The sequence below is a fragment of the Bidens hawaiensis genome, unplaced genomic scaffold, assembly GCF_021521415.1.
Source record: "Bidens hawaiensis isolate Kalapana, Puna unplaced genomic scaffold, B.hawaiensis_p1.1 tig00052247_1, whole genome shotgun sequence".
Taxonomy (NCBI): domain Eukaryota; kingdom Viridiplantae; phylum Streptophyta; class Magnoliopsida; order Asterales; family Asteraceae; genus Bidens; species Bidens hawaiensis.
Window position 1 is genome coordinate 69118 of NW_027506215.1, and position 20438 is coordinate 89555.

Here is a 20438-nt window from a genome sequence, read left to right on the forward strand (position 1 = left end):
AATTAATTATTAATTTATGATTCCCAACAATAAGCTCCGGTATTGAAAATACCGATACCGAAAATGCCGGGTGTGGTACCGGCACTGAAGGCAAAAAATCGGTAAAATACCAATAACATATCAAAACGTACCGATCTCAAAACCCTCAAAAAGGGCTAGCGGAGACCTCATCTACCTATCCTCGAACACAGTTGCACTCTCTGCCCGAGTTGGATATAAACTACTTTAGAAAGGCAGTGGGAGATGGGTTTGGTGAAAAGGATCTTGATGTCTGGCTCAAGCGTCATCTGCATCGGGAATCAAAGTTGGATTATGCCAACTTTGAGGTGAATAAGGGCCGGAGATACAAGAATCCGAGAGAGATTGACCCGGCCACCGGGAAAAGAAGATTGATGTGGAGGTATCCAGCTCCCAAAGACAGTCAGATTATTTATCATGGAGAACCATTTGAGCCAAATCTTCTCCATGATTTCATCGGTTGGGAGCTTAATAATACAACAGGTGAAGTCGTCATTCACTACAAAACGATGGAAGACTAGCGAGTGTATGGCGAGCACGAGTTAATGGGGCTTAGCAAAGAAGACATCATGAAGCTCTATAACTCGCCCCTGCCCACACTACAAGACATAGGCCGTCAGAACACCGACAAGATAGTTGAAGCTTTCAACAGTTTGTTAAGAGACTTGTTGAGATTCCACTCTCTGAAGATGGGGTTCTGGAGTATGACACTGACGGCTTCCAATACTAAAGACTAGATGGAGATTGTTGGGCCTAGTTTTGTTTATTATTAGTCTTTTGTATTATTAGTATTGTAACATCACGAAAATTTTGGACAAATTTTGACAAATAATAAAGTTAAGGGACTAAAAATATTTATGATATTAGTGGGTAAAATAAAGTAAAGGATGACATAAGTTTATGTTAAGAAAAGGAGTAAGGATACTCCATCCCATATCGGAGAAAGAAAGAAATATTAAACACTTTATAAGGAGAGAACATTCCATGGAAATGTTCTTAAGTGGCCAACCACTCTCCCTAGTCTTAGCGGAGGGTGCGAAGCACCCGACGCGCACGGGCTCGGGTGAAGGGCGATGGGCGCTATGTTGGCGCACTTTGCACTTCGCACGCTCGCAGAGCCGCTTTTGTATTTTTGGATGATGATAAGATCAAGATATGGCAAGTTACCAAAAGACCAGGGACTAAAAATGAACACATTCAAAATTTTGCATCTTCGCGATACGCGAAGAATCCAAGTTGTGCATCTTCGCAATATGCGAAGATGCAGTACACGTGGAGAGGCAGGAACGACACGTGGCAAGCCTATGCAGCGACTCAGCGAAGCTAGTGCAGCTTCGCGATACGCGAAGCTGCACAAAAATTTCTATAAATAGGCCGGCCATGGGGGTGATCCTCACTCATCCAACACACTACAAGTCTCACACATTGCCTCGATATACATGGCACGACCCGAGATGGCGATATCCCGACAAGCCTTACCAAGAAATGCGTGCCATAACCCTACTTAAATACCCTCTCTACTTACCTTCAAGTAGAAGTGCTGTTCAAGTAAAGCACAAGCATTTCTATAAATAAGTCATTCAAGGTAGGGGTTCTGCCTGATTATTATAATATAAATGGCTTAGACCCTAGTCAGGGATATAGCCTGTACCTTGATTTTATAAAGTGGAAATAAGATTTTATAAACTTGAGATTATAGATAAAATAATTCTTCTTTATTTTATATAAAGATTTTATATTTTTTATATAAAAGAAAGTTGAAATATATGTTTCTTCACGAAAAAGAAACAAAGGTTTATAATTGATTAACAAGAAAGGACTAGAGGTCCTTAAAGGACTAGAGGTCCTTATGTCAAGGTAAAGGCTATGCAATCAGACTAAAGGTCTGAAGCTAGATCGTTGATCTAGTACTTATAAAATGTTATTCTCGTACTATAGGTCCGAGGTAACGAGACAAATTGGTGAGAAACACCAATCAAGAAGAAAGGTGAATACGTCCAACTTTTTTTAAAACAAAGTCTTGAATGTTTGCATGGGATTATATCCCTAAAACTTTATAAACAAAAGTAATACTGGCCCTCAGGCTATTGTATACGTTTGTCTGGATCCTTACATATGTGGGCAGACGGTGGGCACACCGCACCACACTTGCTAATGCCTCCGCCACGTTGGGCCGGACCCAAGTAATGTTCGAGAGGGGATTATCTCGTGTATATTGGATAGTTGCCAAGACCTCGATGCCGTGGTGTCGCTGAGAGGTTTCAAGTATAACTGGAGGTTTATAATAGTATATTTAACTTGGTTGTTTCCTAAGCCATGATGGGCCGGGTCACATGATACCCGAGGGGATAACTAAGTAACTTTAATGTTTTTTGTCAGCGTGTTCACCAGCATGTGTTGCTGACGTATTTTTTTTATAACTGTTTTACAGGTAATGGAGAATAGGTGTTTGGAGACAAAGGATAGCCGTTAGACGATCTGATGGCTCAAAGGATGTTTTAATATTAAAATAATGTAAATCATGGTTTTAATATCCAAACACTTTTGTATAACTTAACGGGTGTTTCAAACCCCGTGATTTGAATATAATAATATTTTATTAAAAGTCTTCCGCTTTACAACCTTTAACTCTGATGTATTTACAAAACAGGTACCAACTTACGAGTCACACGCCTAGGCCCTGAGCTGGGGTGTGACAAGTGTTGGTATCAGAGCCATCGATCTTAGCGAATTAGGTATATAAGTATACCTAAGCTTTGATCAGAGATAAGTTTCAATATTATTATATAAGGATAAGATAGGTTGATATTCTTTCCTATTTCTTATCATTTTAATTTTTCTATCCCTTCTCATTCTAATATTCATAGATGTCGGTATTCAAGAAGATAATAGAATCCTTTTACAAAGTATTGAGACGAACAGGACATTCGGAACCCATTATTCCTCTTGATGGTCAAAGTGATGAATACTATGCTAACTTCTTCGACCATGACAGACCTCTCACACCGGTGGTTCCATATGGGAATCAACCCATTTACTTCCCGGGCACGGAGCAGATGCCAATAAACATTCCAAGTAATCCGCCAACCCCAACGGATCATCCTTCGGATAAAATGCAGATTGATGCGCCAGCTAAGTCTGATCCTAAGCAGGCTACCCCAAGCTGGATGCAAATCTACTCTGATCCAAGGACCCCAGTTTACAACCCTACAGATTCTCCGCATGCTTCTGTTTCAGGTCCATCGAGGAGACCCAAGATGAGAGTAATACAACCTGAGACCATTCGGATTGAGGTAAATACAAGTAATGTGGAAGTTGAACAAGAAGAAAACCCCGAAGAGGAAGTTGAAGAGGAGTCGGAAGAAGAACCGGAAGAAGAACCGGAAAAAGAAGTTTCAAAGGTGATGAGCCTTGATGAGAGGAACCCTGGGATGTGATTGTCCGCCAAGTATGGGCTGCCAAAAACCCTTGTTTCACCAGTCCCCCCATTATGATCCTCAAGATCCGTAATAGAGATAGGGGAAAATAATTAATTAGAGAAAAGAAAAACCAATTAATCTTTCAAGTATACACTCTCCACAAAATTGCTGTTATAGTTACTTTTAACATTACCATTAAATGTAATGTTATGACAGAAGACCATTACTGTTACATATTGGCCCTGTTGCATTCGACCGCTAAACATTTATTTGTAGTCAAGCAAACTTACGGTTTCCTCCATTATCTGTTCTTGGTATTTAGCTTCTGCATCTTTCGGCCTTTCACCATTGCACTTCCAACACACAACATTTCCGGCATAGTTGAAGAAATCACACCTTTCCCAAAATAAATAAAATACACATTAGACTGAATATGTCATACTTACCTAAACGTTTAATTTGCTTAAACACTAAAACAAGCATGTTTAATAAATGGCTTACACGACACAATTAACATGATTAAATATAACCAGTTATAACCCTTTAACTTCATGTCGTGTCGTGTCAAAACTTGCTGGCCCCGGTTATAGTAACCGGAAGCATTTTGACACATTCTTCCTATTAAAGCAATTAAAATATATAAAACGATTATAAACACGTTGGTGTGAAAAAAAAACTTAGGGACTTACGAGGGGCACTCCCACTCTCCCTGCCTCTTGGGGCGTTGCTCTCGACAATGAAAACACTTTGTGTTGCTAGCAAAATTCATAAATTCACACCTAAATAAATAATATAAAAGTTCATAGGTTAAAAACTATTTGCATATATTTAACAAATTGTGTGTACAGATTTCTTACTGTGGGCAGCTCCAGTCTCCTTTCTTCATTTCAACATCATTTGTTCCAACCCTCTTCGGCCCCTCGGTTTTGCATTTCAAGCACCGAATGTTTCTCCAAAAATTCATAAAATTGCATCTGCAAAATAAAAACATCTATTTTAGTATATACACAATCATTAATTCAACTATAAGTTCCCTCAAGTGATGTTTTTTTATTAAAGAATAACAAAAATGTGAAAAGCAATGAAACCAAATTTAAACCTTATTTACAAACTTACTGAGGACAATTCCAATCGCCTTTTTTCATTTCAACATTGTTACCACTAGCATTTTGAGGACCATCTTCGTTACATTCCCGACACTTTTTATTCCTGGAAAAATTCAAAAAATTGCACCTACAAAAACATTTAAGCAAATTATAAACTTAAATTTCGAAAAGTGAAAAATTATGAAAAAGGATTTCAACATAAACTCACTTGGGACACAACCAATCTCCTCTTTTCATTTCAACATTACACGTTGAATCCCTTTCCTTTATGTTAACAAACTGTACCTTTCTAACAACGTTTGCAACCGGTGTTTGCAACTCCGAATCCCTTTCCGTTAATTCAACAGACCGTGCCTTTCTAGTGACTGTTGCAGCCGGTTTTTGCAATTCTGGGTCAACTCAACTCAATCCGGATCCAATTTCACCAGGCCCGTTCTAACTGGCAGGGCTGGGTGGTCGACGGCCACAGGCCCGACACCCTGCTAGGCCCGATTTTTTTTTTTTTTAATTTATATGTATTTTTATTAAAACAATATGTATAGTTAGTGTTTAAACTCATTTGCATAAACATTAGCTTGGTCTAGTGGCAAGGAGGTATTACTCTCAACCAAAAGGTTATGGGTTCTACTCTCAACATGTTTAATCCTATTTTTATACAAAAGTTTTTTGCACAACCTAAATTATAACCAATTAGGCTGTTTGGTAGCCTCTTAACAGTCATTAAGAGGCTACCTCTTAATGGCTCATAACATCTGAATGGTTAAGAGGTAGCTTTAAGTCTGAATGGTTAAGAGGTAACCATTAAGAGGTAGCCTCTTAACCATTCAGACTTAAGGCTACTACTTAACCATTCAGATGTTATGAGCTATTAAGAGGTAGCCTCTTAATAACTGTTAAGAGGCTACCAAACAGCCCCCCATATCAAAATTAAGTTGTTTAAGCCCAACAAAATACTCATTTTATTTAAGGCCCAAAAAAAATTTTCACCTTCGGCCCAAATTTTCTTTTGCCTTTTCGGAGCCGGGCCTGCTAACTGGTTACCCAAACCAACCCGACCGGCCCAGTTTGCCAGGCTTACTAAATACTAACTAACTATAACTATCCAATTTAGGATCTTTAATTAGTTATCAGCCTAATACATATGAACAATAAAATTTCAAAAAATAAAATATATTTCTTTATACAAAATGAAAATATAACCCATTATTAAGATTCAACGAAATCTTACTTGAATAAATCAAAGCGGTCACGGCCAAAACTCAAGCAAGCTTCTTTGAGAATAGTCATATCATTATAAACAGAAACCATATCACTTCCAGCTGCTTCTTCACTAATGTACCCCTTTGACTTCAACCGGTCAACGAAAGTCACCCACTCAGTCCACGGATGCTGTTGTTCACAATCTCCGCTTGTTTCATCGGTTATTGCGGAAGCAGAGGATGACGAGTAGTGACGTAAGCGTAGGGGTTTAGTGGGGAATTGAAGTGTTCGGAGATGGTGCAGGTTTGCGACGGTGGCGGTGACGGTGGCGTTGGTTTCGAATAGAGAGAGTGAAGAAACACTAAGTGACCCGGTGCAGATTATAGATAATCTGGGGGTTAAGTAATGTTTCCCACGAGAATGAGGTCCAACAGAGACGGTTGTTCTTCAGGGGACCTGCAAAACAAACACCGTAAGCTCGTCACTGAGAAGGGGGGGTTCCTCCTTGTGACCACCCTCCGGCGTGAGAATCAGACTAGGTTGCTCTGAATATAAGTGTATATTAAGAGATTGCTAGATAACAGGATAGCAGATGGATCTTACCATTCCAAGATGTTGGAGTATTTATAGCCGAAGGTAGGTTTCCTAGAAGGTACAGCCGGCTGAATAGTATTCCTGTTCTACCAACAGTGGACTATGCACAGGCCATACTGGTTGGTGGATAGGTTACGGCCAACAGTAACAAAGTCGGCTGCACTATTCCTCCAACTGTAGATTATGCACGTCCCACCTACTGTGGATTATACGCAGGCCATGCTGGTTGGTGAATAGGTTACGGCCAACAGTAACACTATTCCACCAACTGTAGGCTGCGCACGCCCTGCAGTAAGGGTTGGTGAGTAGGCAGCGGCTAATAGTGACAAACAGTACTAGAGGGTGCTCCTCCTCGTACTGTTGTCGGTGAGCTGTCACCCTGTGATTGGCTCATGGGCTGTTCTGGTCAGATTGTCTGTCCTATCCATACCTTGGTAGGTATAGTACAGAAGATCTTTCAGAATCATACGGACTGGCTCATTTTGGCGGGATTGTTCCCGCCTTGCTCATTCCTTCATGTGACTACTGAAGTATCTATTGTCTTGTGCGTGTAGCCCTGCTATCTGCGGGTAGCCTTCCCTGATGGCTTGTATCCGCAACTGCGGGAACAGGCGGGGTACTTCACCATTGGGAGGCTTTCCCTGCGTGTACAGCTTGCGTACTGCGCGTAAGGTTCTCTGAGCATGGTGGGTCCTGCGGAAGCCGATGGCCTTTGCGCAGACGTCCCTGTTCAAGGTGAGTCTTGCGGGACCAACTGGGCTCTGCTGGGACCTACCTCTTCAAGTCCCCCCAGTCCAATGTTCTTCTCATGAATGTTTAATAAAGTGAGGTGAACTTTTGGACTTTGAGCAAGGGGTTTTGAAAAGGGTTTTTAGTTTTAAGGTTCTCCGTGGGGATTCTTCCCGCGGGTTTCCTAATGTCACTTGCAAAAATTCCCGATTTTTTTGCTTGATCTTTGGGTATGATGCGGGTAGGTATGTAGCCTTCTCGCAAGTCAGGAGCGTTGAGTCTTACTTGTATATAGTCTCCATGAGGTTCTGGTGGTTTTCAACATAGTGATCAATTATGCTAAGACCACCAATTCCATTACGGAGTTTCAAACAATATAATTCTCGACGTTCCCGTTATGCGGGGATGTTATTCCTCTATCCGCAAGCATTGCCTAGAAGATCCTTCTTGGTTTCAATTCTCTGCAGGGCGCTAGGTATGTGAAAGGTTTTGCCTTAACACTGTACCCGCACCTGTCTTATAGTTACTTGGTTGCCAAGGTATTCTTGGCTTCAATTCCCTGCGGGTGCTAGGTATGTGAAGGGTTTTGCCTTAACACTGTACCCGCATCCGTCTTACGGTTACTTGTTTGCCAAGGTTTTCTTGGCTTCAATTCCCTGCGGGTGCCAGGTATGTGAAGGGTTTTGCCTTTACACTGTACCCGCATCCGTCTTACGGTTACTTGTTTGCCAAGGTTAGGGGTGTTTTCCCGCTTACTTTTGAATCTTTTTTTGAATTTTGAATTTCGAAATTCGAAGAGTTGGTAGAAAGATAGGAACAGTCCAAACGTCTGAAACGTCGTGCGACGGTTTCTTCTGACTGTGTCAGGACGTGCAGGAAGTTATGGTGACGTGACATTATATGGTCATTCCAGACGCTTTTTCAGGCGCGTGGGCGCGATTTTTCGGGCGCGTGGCCGCGAAATTACTGGCACACGTCCTGTCAACAGCTGTTGCCAGCCTGCTTTTTGCCACGTGTCATAGTTTCATTGCACCTTCGATTTCTCTCTCCTCCACATTAAATTCATCGCATTAATTGCGATTAGTATATAAAGGGGGAGAGGGCTGTTTGCAATCCACACTTTCACCCTTCTCTTCTTCTTCTTTAGCGATTTCCGGCAAATACTCCCCTTTTCAGGCAAGCATTTTCCCGAAATCGCTTTCTTCTTTCTGCACAATGTCTTCTCGTGATCTTGAGTCTTCGGCCGATGACAAGAGTACTGCTGGTGAGTGCCAGTGTGCTCTGCCCGGCGATCAGTACCGGTACGTTGTTAGGAAGTTCATGCTCGATCCTTTCGAGCCTGAGTTTCCTGAACCCCATCAGACCGTGTACGATGCCCCCAGAGGCAAGATCGGGGTTTACATTCTTTGTCTATGGGAATCTTAGGTTCCCGTTGACAAAGTTTGTTTACCGTGTCCTTGAGAGGCACGGTGTTCATCTGACCGAGTTGCACCCCATGGCGATCGCCAAGATTCGCCATTTCGAGTGGGTGTGCCGGATTTTGGGCTTTGAGCCCCATGTTGACCGCCTGATGACCTTCTACACTTGGAGGTGCATCCAGGGGTGGTATACACTGACAACCCGTATCAAGGGTTTGAAGATTTGTGAAACCTCGCGCAGTCTCCGTTCGTGGAAGCGGGAGTTCTTCTACATTTCTGCCCGCGCCATCCCCATCGCCATGAAGTTTAAAAATGGCCAAGCAATTCCGAGCCTTCACGCCACCAACTACCAGGAGGCGGAATGGTTCTCGAGGATATCCCGGGTCCAATCTCCGGTTTTCCGGTTTCCAGAGTCCGGGATGGTGATGTTGGGGATGAGCCGAGTGTGGAAAGAGGCTGACGCGCAAAAGGTTCCGATCGTCCTCGAATACGGTTCGAACTCTATCCCTTACGGTATGCTCCGTTTCTTTTTGCTTATACGAGTTTATCTTCTAACTGTTTATTTTCTTTCAGAGGGGAACAACTTGGAGTCGCTCCTGTACCCGCGGGAAGCTGACGGTCCCGCGCGGATGGGTACTCGTGCTCTAGACGAGAACGAGTTGCCCATCCTGGAACAAATGGCGGACCGGTTCGTGGAGGTGTATCCCTTAGGCCACGAGATCCTGAGCCACCGGCGGCCAGGTAAGGCGTTATTCCATCCTCAACCCCTCAATGCTGTACCCGCTGTTGGAATTCCTGACATCCCGTCTTCTTCTGAGAAAAATCCGCAGATGGTCCTTCGTTGGTGCGGAAGAAGAGGGCTGCCGGCGGGAAAGGGAAGGAGAAGGCGGCCTCCACAGCCGATCCAGTGATTCTATCTGACACCGAGTCAGATAGTGAAGAGGTGGCGGGGAACCCTGGTGGTGAGAAGACCACTGCTCCGGAGGCTACGACTGTTACCTCCGGAGGACCGACGACGACGACGGTTACCGGCATCAAGAGACCGGCTCCATCGGGTTCGTCTCCGCCCGTCCGTACGTTCAGGCTCAAGAAAACCCGTAAGTACAAACATCCTTATCTTTGTAGATTTGTCATACTTCATAAATATATTGCCAATACACTTATCTTCTTTGTGCAGGCGTGATGTTGACGCATTCCAGGGTGGAGCGCAGGGGAGTACCTCTCCGCCAATGACGGTAGGCTCGGTCAGCCTACCTGAGGCGTCGACCCAGGCACCTGCGCCTGCTTCCGCTGGTCCAGTTGCTCAGTCCTCTGAGCCAACTGTTCCAGCCGAGATGACGTCGCCGCCGGCGGTGAGTGCGATTTTTACAGCATCCTTCACCGAGCCGGCGGTTACTGTTGCTGCTGACTCCGCGGCGGACACCATGCCTCCGCCATCGACTGCGGAGGAAACCATGCCGCCTCCGCCATCGGCCTCGACGGCTGGACCTTCAGGTACGCGCGGGGCTTCTCGCCGATCTTTGTTACCTTCCCATCTGCCTGACCTTTTGGATGGATTTCCCTTAGGTTCAGGTGATGGGTTCGGTGGCTATCGGCCTGTGATCGACCCTACAGGTGCGTAGGGTTCTTTTGGCCTTTATGCATTTTTTATCATCTTTTCCTAACTGCTTTGTTTCTTTTGCAGTGTCGGATTCCAATGAAGTGTATGTTCCAAGATGGAACCTTCGCCGAGGAACAACCCTTCGCACACCTGTGGAGTGCGTGGACTGGGCTCGCCACGCTGCTCCCCATGGTGCGTTGGGGGAAGCCATGGTTAGCTACCAGGAGGGTAGGCTAACCAAGGAGCTTCGGGTTCTCCTGGCCCGGATGCAGCCACGCGTCGAGCTGCTTTGTCGTGAAAACGACAAGTTGAAAGCAGCTCGCGTTAAAGAAGTATCCCAGGCGCGTGCTCTCCGGGAGGAGAACCAAAAACTAACCGCAGTATCTGCGGAGAAGGAGAAGGCCTTCAAGGCCCTCGAGGTTGAGGTTCAAGCGCGACTCGAGGCCCGCTCCAAGGCTGCCCAAGCTGTTAACGAACAGCTTCGGCTAGCTAAGGAGACTGCGAGGAACGCGACCGAGAGGGCCACCAAGGCTGAAGCTGTTGCTGAGCCTCTCCGCCTGGAGAATGAAGAACTTAAAGCCAAATTAGAGGCTCTTCAACAGGCTCATGATGCCTTGGCTATGGAGGATGCGAAGAAGCTTCAAGAGATCCTGGACCAGAGGGGTGTGCGGGGCGTTGAAGAGGCCGCTGCAAAGGATGTGCTTCTCGCCAATCTTAATAAGAACGAAGCTGAACGCGCCTGCACCCAAGCTCTGGTTGCCAAGGAATGGCTTCTTCGAGAAGCGTTGCCTCAGGTATTTTAGCTTTATGTCTTCACGCTTTCCTTTGTAGAATAGAAGTTTCTTATACTTGTACGTTTTTTGTAGGTTGTGCATCGGGTCTTTTCAGAGACATCTTACGACGATGCTATGAGCGCAGCCCTCAACGCTTCTCATGAGGATGGGGAACGGACCGGCTTCCTGCTTGGTCTAGGGTTTGCTGAGAAAGGCGTCCCGCCTTCCAACTTCCCTTTGTATAATGCGGATACTGAAACTATTTACGACCAAGCAGTGAACCAGTATGCTGCCTTCCCGCATCCGGTGGTGGAGAAGGTGAATGAAATTGCTGCTGCTGATGATGGGCTTGCTGTCCTTAGAGCTTTCCTTGAACCGTCACACTCTGCTGATGGTGCGGGTCCAAGTGGAAGTGGTCCTGAAGCATGATCCAAAAGATCCCTTTCCACCACTAGCGTAGATATTTGCTCTTGTACTTCTTTTGTATGCGGGTATACACCCAGCAATGTTTGTAATATTCAAGTTGATGAAATAAAGAATGTGTTTGTCCTTTTCTTTGTTTATTTTACGCATGTTTACACTTAGCAATTTCTTTAGTACTTAGATAAGTTAACTTTTTGACGTGGTAAATTATAAGTTTATTTTGCTTCCTCTTTCATGATTGTGCGGGTAGGACCGTCACTTGCACTTAGTAGGATGGCTAAACTTACATTTATCCTGCGTGGAAGTTTTCCTCATCTTTTCCTTGAAATTTTCTAAGTGTTCAGAATAAGTTAACCTTTGAACGTGGTAGATGATAGGTTGAAGTTTTGCTTCCTTGTTTGTGATTGTGCGGGTAAGACCGTCACTTGCACTTACAAGGATGGCTAAACTTTACTTACATCTGACCTGCGTGTAGGTTTTCCTTAGAACTTTTTAACATTTTTAGCGTTGTGTTTATGCGGGTTTTGCCGCCTTCCACACGCAACTACTTACTTCTTCACGCATTGGTGCGGTGAATACCGGCACATGGGAAGTTCATAAGTTAAAGGTAAGGCTATCAACACATTGTGAAAGGAGAATCATTTCCATTAGAAGTGGCTCTAGGCCTTTTCTTTACAAGTTTGGAATTGATCTACATATAACATTTGCGTAATTGAGCTCCATTCCATGTTCTTGGGATGGGAGTGCCATCGAGCCTTTCAAGCCGGTATGCGCCTTTTCCCAGGACTTCTTTGATAATGTATGGCCCTTCCCAGACCGGGGCCAACTTTCCTGGGCGCTCTTGGTTTGAAGCCTCGTTGTTACGCAGTATGTAGTCTCCTTCATTGAAGTTGTAGAGTTTTACCCGCGTGTTGTAGTACTTTTGCATTTGTCGTTTGTAATTTTCTTCACGCACTGCGGCTAAGTCTCTGCGTTCCTCGGTTAGCATAAGGTCTAACCGTCTTTCCGCATCATCGTCTTCTGGCTGGATCAAGACCCTTGGTGAGGGTAAACCAATTTCGACTGGGACCATGGCTTCAGTGCCATAAGTGAGACTGAACGGGGTTTCCCCCGTACTGGCCTTTTTCAGCGTTCTGTTTGCCCAAAGGACGTGCGGGAGCTCGTCCACCCAGCCGGATCTGTGTTTCAAGAGTCTTTTCTTTATGCCATCGACGATGCTCTTGTTTGCTCTTTCCACCTCACCATTACCTTGCGGGTGTGCCACTGAGGTAAAGGTGTGGGTGATTTGAAGTTCTTTCAGCCACTGCTGTAGCTTCTTGTCAGCAAAGTTGGTGCCGTTATCGCTCACCAGATTCTGTGGAAGTCCAAAACGACAAATAATAAATTCCCAAATAAATTTTTTGATATGTTTTGCGGTTGTTTGGGCTAAAGGTTTTGCTTCTATCCACTTGGTGAAGTAGTCGATGGCTACCACTAGGAACTGAACATTTCCTGCTGCTGTGGGAAATGGGCCTGTCACATCGATGGCCCACTTCTGAAATGGCCACGAAGAAGTGACTGGAACAAGTTCATTCTTCGGGCGATGCGTGTTGGGTGCGTAAAGCTGGCAAGACCTGCATTTTCTAGTGTATGCCAGTGCATCCATATGCATCCCCGGCCAAAAGTATCCCGCATTGTTCAGCTTAGCCACAACAGCGCGGGGACCTGCGTGAACTCCACAGATGCCCTCATGTACTTCCCTTAAGAGGTAGTCAGCATCTTGGTTGTCCACGCATCTTAAGAGTGGGCCAAGAAAGTTACGTCTGTAAAGGTTGTCATTGATGAGTTGATAATTCAGTGCTTTACAGCGTAGTTTTCTTGCCTGTGTTTTTGATTCTGGTAGTGTTCCTGCTGCAAGGTAATTTATTATTGGTGTCATCCACGTTTCTGTACCGGTTTGGATGACACAAATTTCCTTGTGCGGGACTGATGGTGCTTCGAGGAGTTCAATGCGGATGTCCTTTCCCAAGTGGGTGAAGGCTAGTGATGCAAGCTTGCTTAACGCATCCGCAGATTTGTTTTCGCTGCGCTTGACGTGTATGACTTTACAATCATTAAAATCACGCATAAGGGTTTTTGCCTGGGCAAGGTACAGGGCCATTGTGTCGTTCACAGCCGTGTACGTCCCATTTATTTGGTTGGCTACCAGCATGGAATCCACGTGGGCTTCCAAGTTTTTCACTCCCATTTTACGCGCAATTCTCAATCCGGCCAAGAATGCTTCATATTCGGCTTCGTTATTCGTACTTGGGAAATCCAACCGAATAGCGTAAGTATATTCTTGGCCTGCTGGGTTGGTTAATTTTAACCCTGCGCCTGAACCCTCGTTATTGGCTGCTCCATCAGTGTAGAGTCGCCAGATATCGTTGATGTCCTGTGCTGGGGAGGGTTGAGCCTCCTCCTGGCACTCTTTCTCCCGCGAAGCGGGGACTTCTGCAATAAAATCGGCCAGGACCTGGCCTTTTATGGCTGGTCTTGGCTTGTACTTAATTGCATATTCTCCCAATTCAATTGCCCATTTGGCTAGACGTCCCGATAATTCGGGTTTGCCTAGAACGTTTGAGAGTTTGAAGTTGGTGAGAATGGTGATTGGGTGGCCCTGGAAATATCGTCTTAACCTGCGTGAAGCGTGTATAAGTGCTAAGACTAATTTTTCGAGGGTAGAGTACCGGGTTTCTACGTCTGTTAGTACACGGCTAACATAATAGATTGGCATCTGGATGCCTTTTCGTTCTATTAGCAGTACTGCCCCGGTTGCTCTATCTGTTGCGGAAAGGTATAGGATTAACTCCTCTCCCGCTTGTGGTGCTGTAAGTGTTGGGAGTTCGATCAGGCGTGACCGAATCTCCTGAAAAGCTGCTTCCGCTTCTGGTGTCCAGCGGAAGTGCGTTTTCTTTAAGCAGTTTCTCAGTGTTGACACGAAAGGAAACGACTTATCCGCATGGTTTGCCAAAAAGCGATTAAGTGCGACTAGTCGTCCATTCAGTGTCTGAGCCTGTTTGATGGTGGTAGGTGATTCCATTTTAACAATGGCTTCGACCTTTTCAGGGTTCGCTCTGAAGCCATCTTTAGTAACAATGACTCCCAAGAACTTCCCTTCTTCCATCCCAAATGAACACTTGCTCGGGTTGAGCTTCATGTTTATCTTTCTGAGCGTGTTGAAAGTTTCTTCAATGTCTTTCAACATCGCTTCTGGCTCGGGGCTTTTGATGACCAAATCATCCATATAGACTTCCAAGTTTCTCCCGATTTGGGCATGAAACTCTTTGTCCATCAGTCGTTGGTACGTGGACCCTGCATTCTTAAGTCCGAAGGGCATCATTTTATAACAAAATGTACCATCGGGCGTCCGAAACGCGGTTTTGTCCTGGTCATCTACGGCCATGTGGATTTGATGGTACCCCTTATACGCATCCAAGAAGCATTTAAGGCGAAATGGTGCCAACGAATCCACCTTAAGATCAATTTCTGGTAACGGATAACAATCTTTGGGGCATGCTTTGTTCAAATCTTTGAAATCTATGCACATGCGCCATTGTTTGTCATTCTTCGGTACCATTACGGGATTTGCAACCCATGTTTGATATCTACTAACGCGTATGATGCCTGCGTCAAGGAGTTCCTTGACTTGAATCGGAATCGTGTTGTTGTTATTGTTGCCATTTTTGTTATCAGGGGTTTTCTCGGGTCTAAGGTGAACAGGATAATCAAAAGGTAATTTTTAAATATAAAAAAAAAGAGAAAATTACTTATTGCGTTCCCGATAAAAATTTTAAATTGGTTGAGTTCCTGTCGTTACTTAACTGTCAGTGTAAACTTTCATTTTACTGAAACCATAGGGACTTAAATTGTTCGTTTCTAAAACCACATTGACTCAAATTGTTCGTTTCTGATACCACGGGGACTCAACCAGTTCAAAAAAATTTCCGGGGACTCATTGTGCATCCACCCTAAAACCACAGGAATGCAAAAAGTAATTTTCACTATAAAAAATTATATTGTTTCTTGTCGTAAAGTTTTTTAAACTAATGAAACCCGCCGCTAATTTCAGGAGAAACCATTGTTCAAAGACTGATTGTGATGAAACCCTTGGCTCACGCATGACATGTTTGAAAGTAATAATAATACTATGTTTGCATATATGTATAGGTGTGTTGCTTTCAAGTGATTTAAGTGTTCGGATGTCATTGAACAAAGCTGTATATTTAGCCATTCATGAATATATAGAATTACTAGGTTATAACCCGTGTACTACACGGGATTGGGTATCATAAATCTGAGCTTAACATCTTTAATTATGTTTAACATGCGTTGACAAAAACAAATCATCAGTGTAAGACCTAGATCGTTTTAGTAAATAAATTGTTGGAAGAACATAGGTTTTGAAATATAGATGACACGTCAATTAAATTTTTCGGATAACGTGTCCCAAGTCAACCTGACCTGGTCAAAAACCATACAAAATTACCTATTTTGAATAGTTACATGAATTTCGGATACATACATTGTATTTATACTATACATTTAGTATCACTTGAGAACTCTTAAATTATTTAAAAACTTGAAGAACTCTTAATAACTAACGTTTTTTATAAAATTTTTTGTATGTTAATGTTATTTAAGTGTAGTTTTATCACTTTTGACATCTATATCTACGATTATAATTATGAGAATTGTTTTTTTTTATGTATATCTATGTTTTTTTACACATATGTAAATTTTTATCACATAGTTTTACACATGTGAAACTTGTGATTTATATATGTAATCAAATTGTCTTTATAAATATGATAAAGTAAGTCTCAAATAATGTTAATATATGAAAAAAGTTAAAAAAAAAATATTTGGTTTTTAAGAGTTTCTAAAAGTTCTCTTAACTGAAACTGTTTCATTTTTAAGAGTTTCTAAAAGTTCTTTTAGAAACTCTTAAACATAAAACTGTTTCTAAGAGTTTCTAAAAGTTCTCTTAACTGAAACTGAAACTTTTTTTGAGTTCTCAAATGAAACTAACCATCCACATACTTCAATTTATATACTTTTTTTTGTCATATAATGTTCTCTTAACTGTTTCATTTTTTGTAGGTATTACGCTCTACTACGTTTTGGGAATAGGTCCATGATCATATCCACCGATGAAGGATGTTTGTTAAGATACCAGTTTTGAAAGTTTACACAGCCAAACTCAAAAGGAAAATTTTGAAAAAAGAATGGCGCTTATCAACGCAAATCCAGTTTTGTTTACTTCAAAGGGAAAAGTTTGGTGCTAAGATCAACTTATTTTTTCACCATGAGTGTTAATATTTGTGTAGTTATTGTTAGCCAAAGTCTTAATGATTCAAGTACTTTGTTAAGATCAACTTATACAAAAGAAGTATTTGAAAATTTGTATTAGATTATTAAATATTTTTTCATCTCTTATGTCATATTTAAGTTATGTTTTACATATTTATTTGATTTTTAAAATAAAATTTCATAAGTCGTAATTGTTAATGTTTTAAGAATAATTTTTTCAAACCTGTGTGTCACACGGACATATAAGCTAGTATTCTAATATAGTTGGAAACAATTTAAGTTGTAAATTGTATTGTAAATTTTGTTTCATTCTTTTTTATATTTATCACATAGAATTTATTAAAACGAAATTAATATTTTTGACATTATGTATTACAATTTACAACTCGTATGAAATAAAAGATATTTTGACCTCGGGAGTCAACCCAATTACCTACCATACACAAATATTTGATACACATTTTCTGTACGACAACAAATTTGTTCTAGCTATGATCAAAATTGAAGAGTTCACGTCCTAAATGAAGTTGAAAAACAACTCATGAGTCAAATTGTATACTTTTTATAAGTTTTTTTTTTCTAGAACCAACAACATTGAGATCAAAATTAGATTTTGACCCATTAACAACAAACCAATGAAGAAGTTAAATCTGTATGCATCGGACTTGAACGAAATTGAAAAATCATAAAGACTTGCATAGACTTGTCTAAATCATATGATGTACCCCATGGATGGAATTTTAAGGTATAATTTACTGGTTTAACAGTCTTTTTTAAGGCTGCAAGAGAAAACACCTGCATGAACACTCAAAATGAGAAAATAAAAAAAAACATCTAGAACTTGACTATACCACTAAATCTGGTATGCATTACATAGAAGTGAATATTCAATGCTTGCTGTTCTTTGATTTATGGAGCACGATATATATTTGAAATCTTGCAAGTCCTCTTTGGTCAAACAATATAGTATAAAGAAACCAACAATCCATCCAAATCTTAATTTGAACAGGTATGTTAAAAGAAGGAACACACATATAATGATATAAAGAAGTAAAATGAGTGGTTAAGCAAGCCACTCTAATAACGTCTTAACCTGATGACAACAAACATCTTTCACAGTTATCTCATAACCTTTGTCTTTTCTCTTAGCTTCTGTTTGCATCAATAACGCCGTTTACCTACAAAAATAGCAATAAATCAGAAAGTAGCTATTAAAACTACATTAGAAATCATTAATAACAGACTAAAAATGTTTAGCGGCTTCATAGATCCATAGCATAAAAAATACACTATTTACATGTTTTTTAACAAAAAAATAATAATTATTTCATTCCAAAACAATACACCATGTACTTTCAGGTAATTCTCATAACTACGAAATAAACTTAAATGGGATATTTAGAAAGTAAGAATAACTTGTAATATTAGTTCTTTTAACTCACCTCTACTTGGTTCTGCAAAGATTAAACATAAGTGATAATCTCATCCAATATTACTGCCATGCCCATTGACTGGAAATATAAACTGTAGAAATTCAATCGATTTGTAAAGATTACTTCGTGGGTTAATCTCATGATACATCCCCAATAGGTTTTCCTAAACTTTAGACCCTACCCGTTATAAATTAAACAATAAATTACCTGTTTAATTCAATGCAACAAGCAAAAGCAATTTGCATTCTAAACGAAATTAGTATTCGTTATAAACATATTTATTTTCATTCTAAACAAAATTAGTACTTGTTAAAGATAATCAAAGTACAACGCATTTAACACGTGAAATGACCTACTCCACGAACCAAACGTAGGATTCAATCTCCATCGGATAGTTCTTAGCATATCAATGTTGAGATATGTAAGAACTGAATTGACTAATACTGTAAGAGCTTAAACACTTACACATAATTAACAACAAATCACACGGACTTGATAATATTCATGCGATGATCTTCTAAACTTATGCACATGAGATGTTTGCAGCAGGCTTGGATAGTTCTGTAGTGACCATTGAATGGGTGATGTCAGAGCTAATGAAGAATCCATTTGAAGTTCAACCTTTGTAGATCATAACAAAATACAAATTTTTTAGTCATTTTCTGTCACGCTGGTAAATGGTCCAGTTTAAGTTTAGTAAGAACATAGTTTGAAGTTGCATTAACCCGTTAACAGGAAACCATCCATATAAGTTTTTAACCAGTAACCTCTCATCCATTAAGTTTTTAACCAGTAGCTCTTTAACAGGAAACCATCCATTAAGTTTTAACACGTAGCCCGTTAACAGGAAATCATCCATTAATACTCAAATTATTTTACCGGATTATAACCCGTAACCCGTTTAAATTACCAAACTCTGCCATTAACATTAAAACATCCATTAATACTCAAATTATTTTACCGGATTATAACCTGTAACTTGCTTAAATTACCAAACTTTTGACCCGTCAACATTAAACCATCCATTAATTTTTAAAAATCGAATATGACCCATTAAAAAAGTTTTATATACATGTTAATTAAAAACCTAATTTGACCCGTTAGTAAGCTAAAGCATAGAAAAATAACCAAATAACTTATAAAAAAATCTGTTACAAAATAACTTATTTTGATCAGTTAATTAAAACTTAACTTGACCCATTAAGAATTCATAATTATGGCCCATTAGTAAATGCAACCCACAAGGTGAACATAAACAAATGACATATTAAAATAGTCTGATGGTTGACTTGCCGTGGTCTCTATTTTATGTATTAAGAAACATATATATTAGGTATACCATGTTAGAAGTTTCAGGTTGCACATATAGCTAAAAGAAATAATAATAATGTTGCATTAAATGGTTTTATAAAATTAACAGACCGCAGAAAACAAAACCTGCAGCCAAAGAGTTCCATGTGAGCAAATAAACCCAAAATGATGTGTAGCCTTGAAAATATGATGTTTCATTTTATCAATTAACCTATAAAATGTTTCACAAGATACATTCATAATCTTAATCAACACTTATATTTACCATTGAAGATGTAAATTTGAGTATGAGGTCACATATACTGCATTTTCACCTTAAATTGATATTAAATATTTAAGTAGTCAAAAAGAAAATAATAACCTAGATTTTGCTTGTGCATAGTTTCCCCAAAATAACACATTACTCATAAAAAAAACTGAATAGACATAAATATTCCTACTCAAGTACTTATATATATATATATGATTTACAAGAGTTCTTCCATTGGGCCAGGTACCAAATCCATAAATGACGTAAATAAGCTCCTAAAATACCTTCAAACCTTCTTTTTCAAACCTTCTTTTGGTCTTGCTTCGGTAAACAAGTTGTTTTCTTTCCTTTTCTCGGTAACAGATTTTGGTTTTACACTATTGCCCCTGCTATGTCTTACATGCGGCATAAAAAGATGTGATATTCAACTGATAAATGATAACTGTAAATGTGCATCTACTACGAATAAAGTACGGATTATTGACCTTGTAAATTAGGATCCTCAACAGTCTGAGCGCCCCTGATTGGTGGCAATCTGACCATTGAACGAAGAAAAGCAAAAAATTTTGCAAGTGCACTGTAAGACATTCGCATCCGCAGAACACCGCTATACTCCTTGCAAAATTTAAAGAAAATTAAAAGTTCAGCCATAAATCCCAAGGTCATTTTAGTCTTTTCATATATAAATGAGAAACCTAATGAATATAATTGAAGAGATAAGTGATTGAAAATGTTAAAACAGAAAACATATCTAATCTTATTGATTTATGTTAATCTTTCACACATTTGAGTAACAATTGATCATTGTATTATAAAATACTAATCACGATACA

At 40.7% G+C, this 20438-nt stretch overlaps 1 protein-coding gene across 1 annotated transcript; it reads right to left on the reverse strand.

Annotated features, from left to right (window-relative positions):
- Positions 1-3703: 3703 nt before the first annotated feature.
- Positions 3704-4936, reverse strand: LOC143617125 (uncharacterized). The gene is made up of 5 exons (XM_077089780.1): positions 4752-4936; positions 4554-4670; positions 4295-4411; positions 4127-4216; positions 3704-3833 (listed from the first exon to the last, which is right to left on the reverse strand). Exons 1-5 carry the CDS (start codon positions 4778-4780, stop codon positions 3704-3706), a joined length of 483 nt encoding a protein of 160 aa, XP_076945895.1. The 5' UTR covers positions 4781-4936.
- Positions 4937-20438: the final 15502 nt, after the last annotated feature.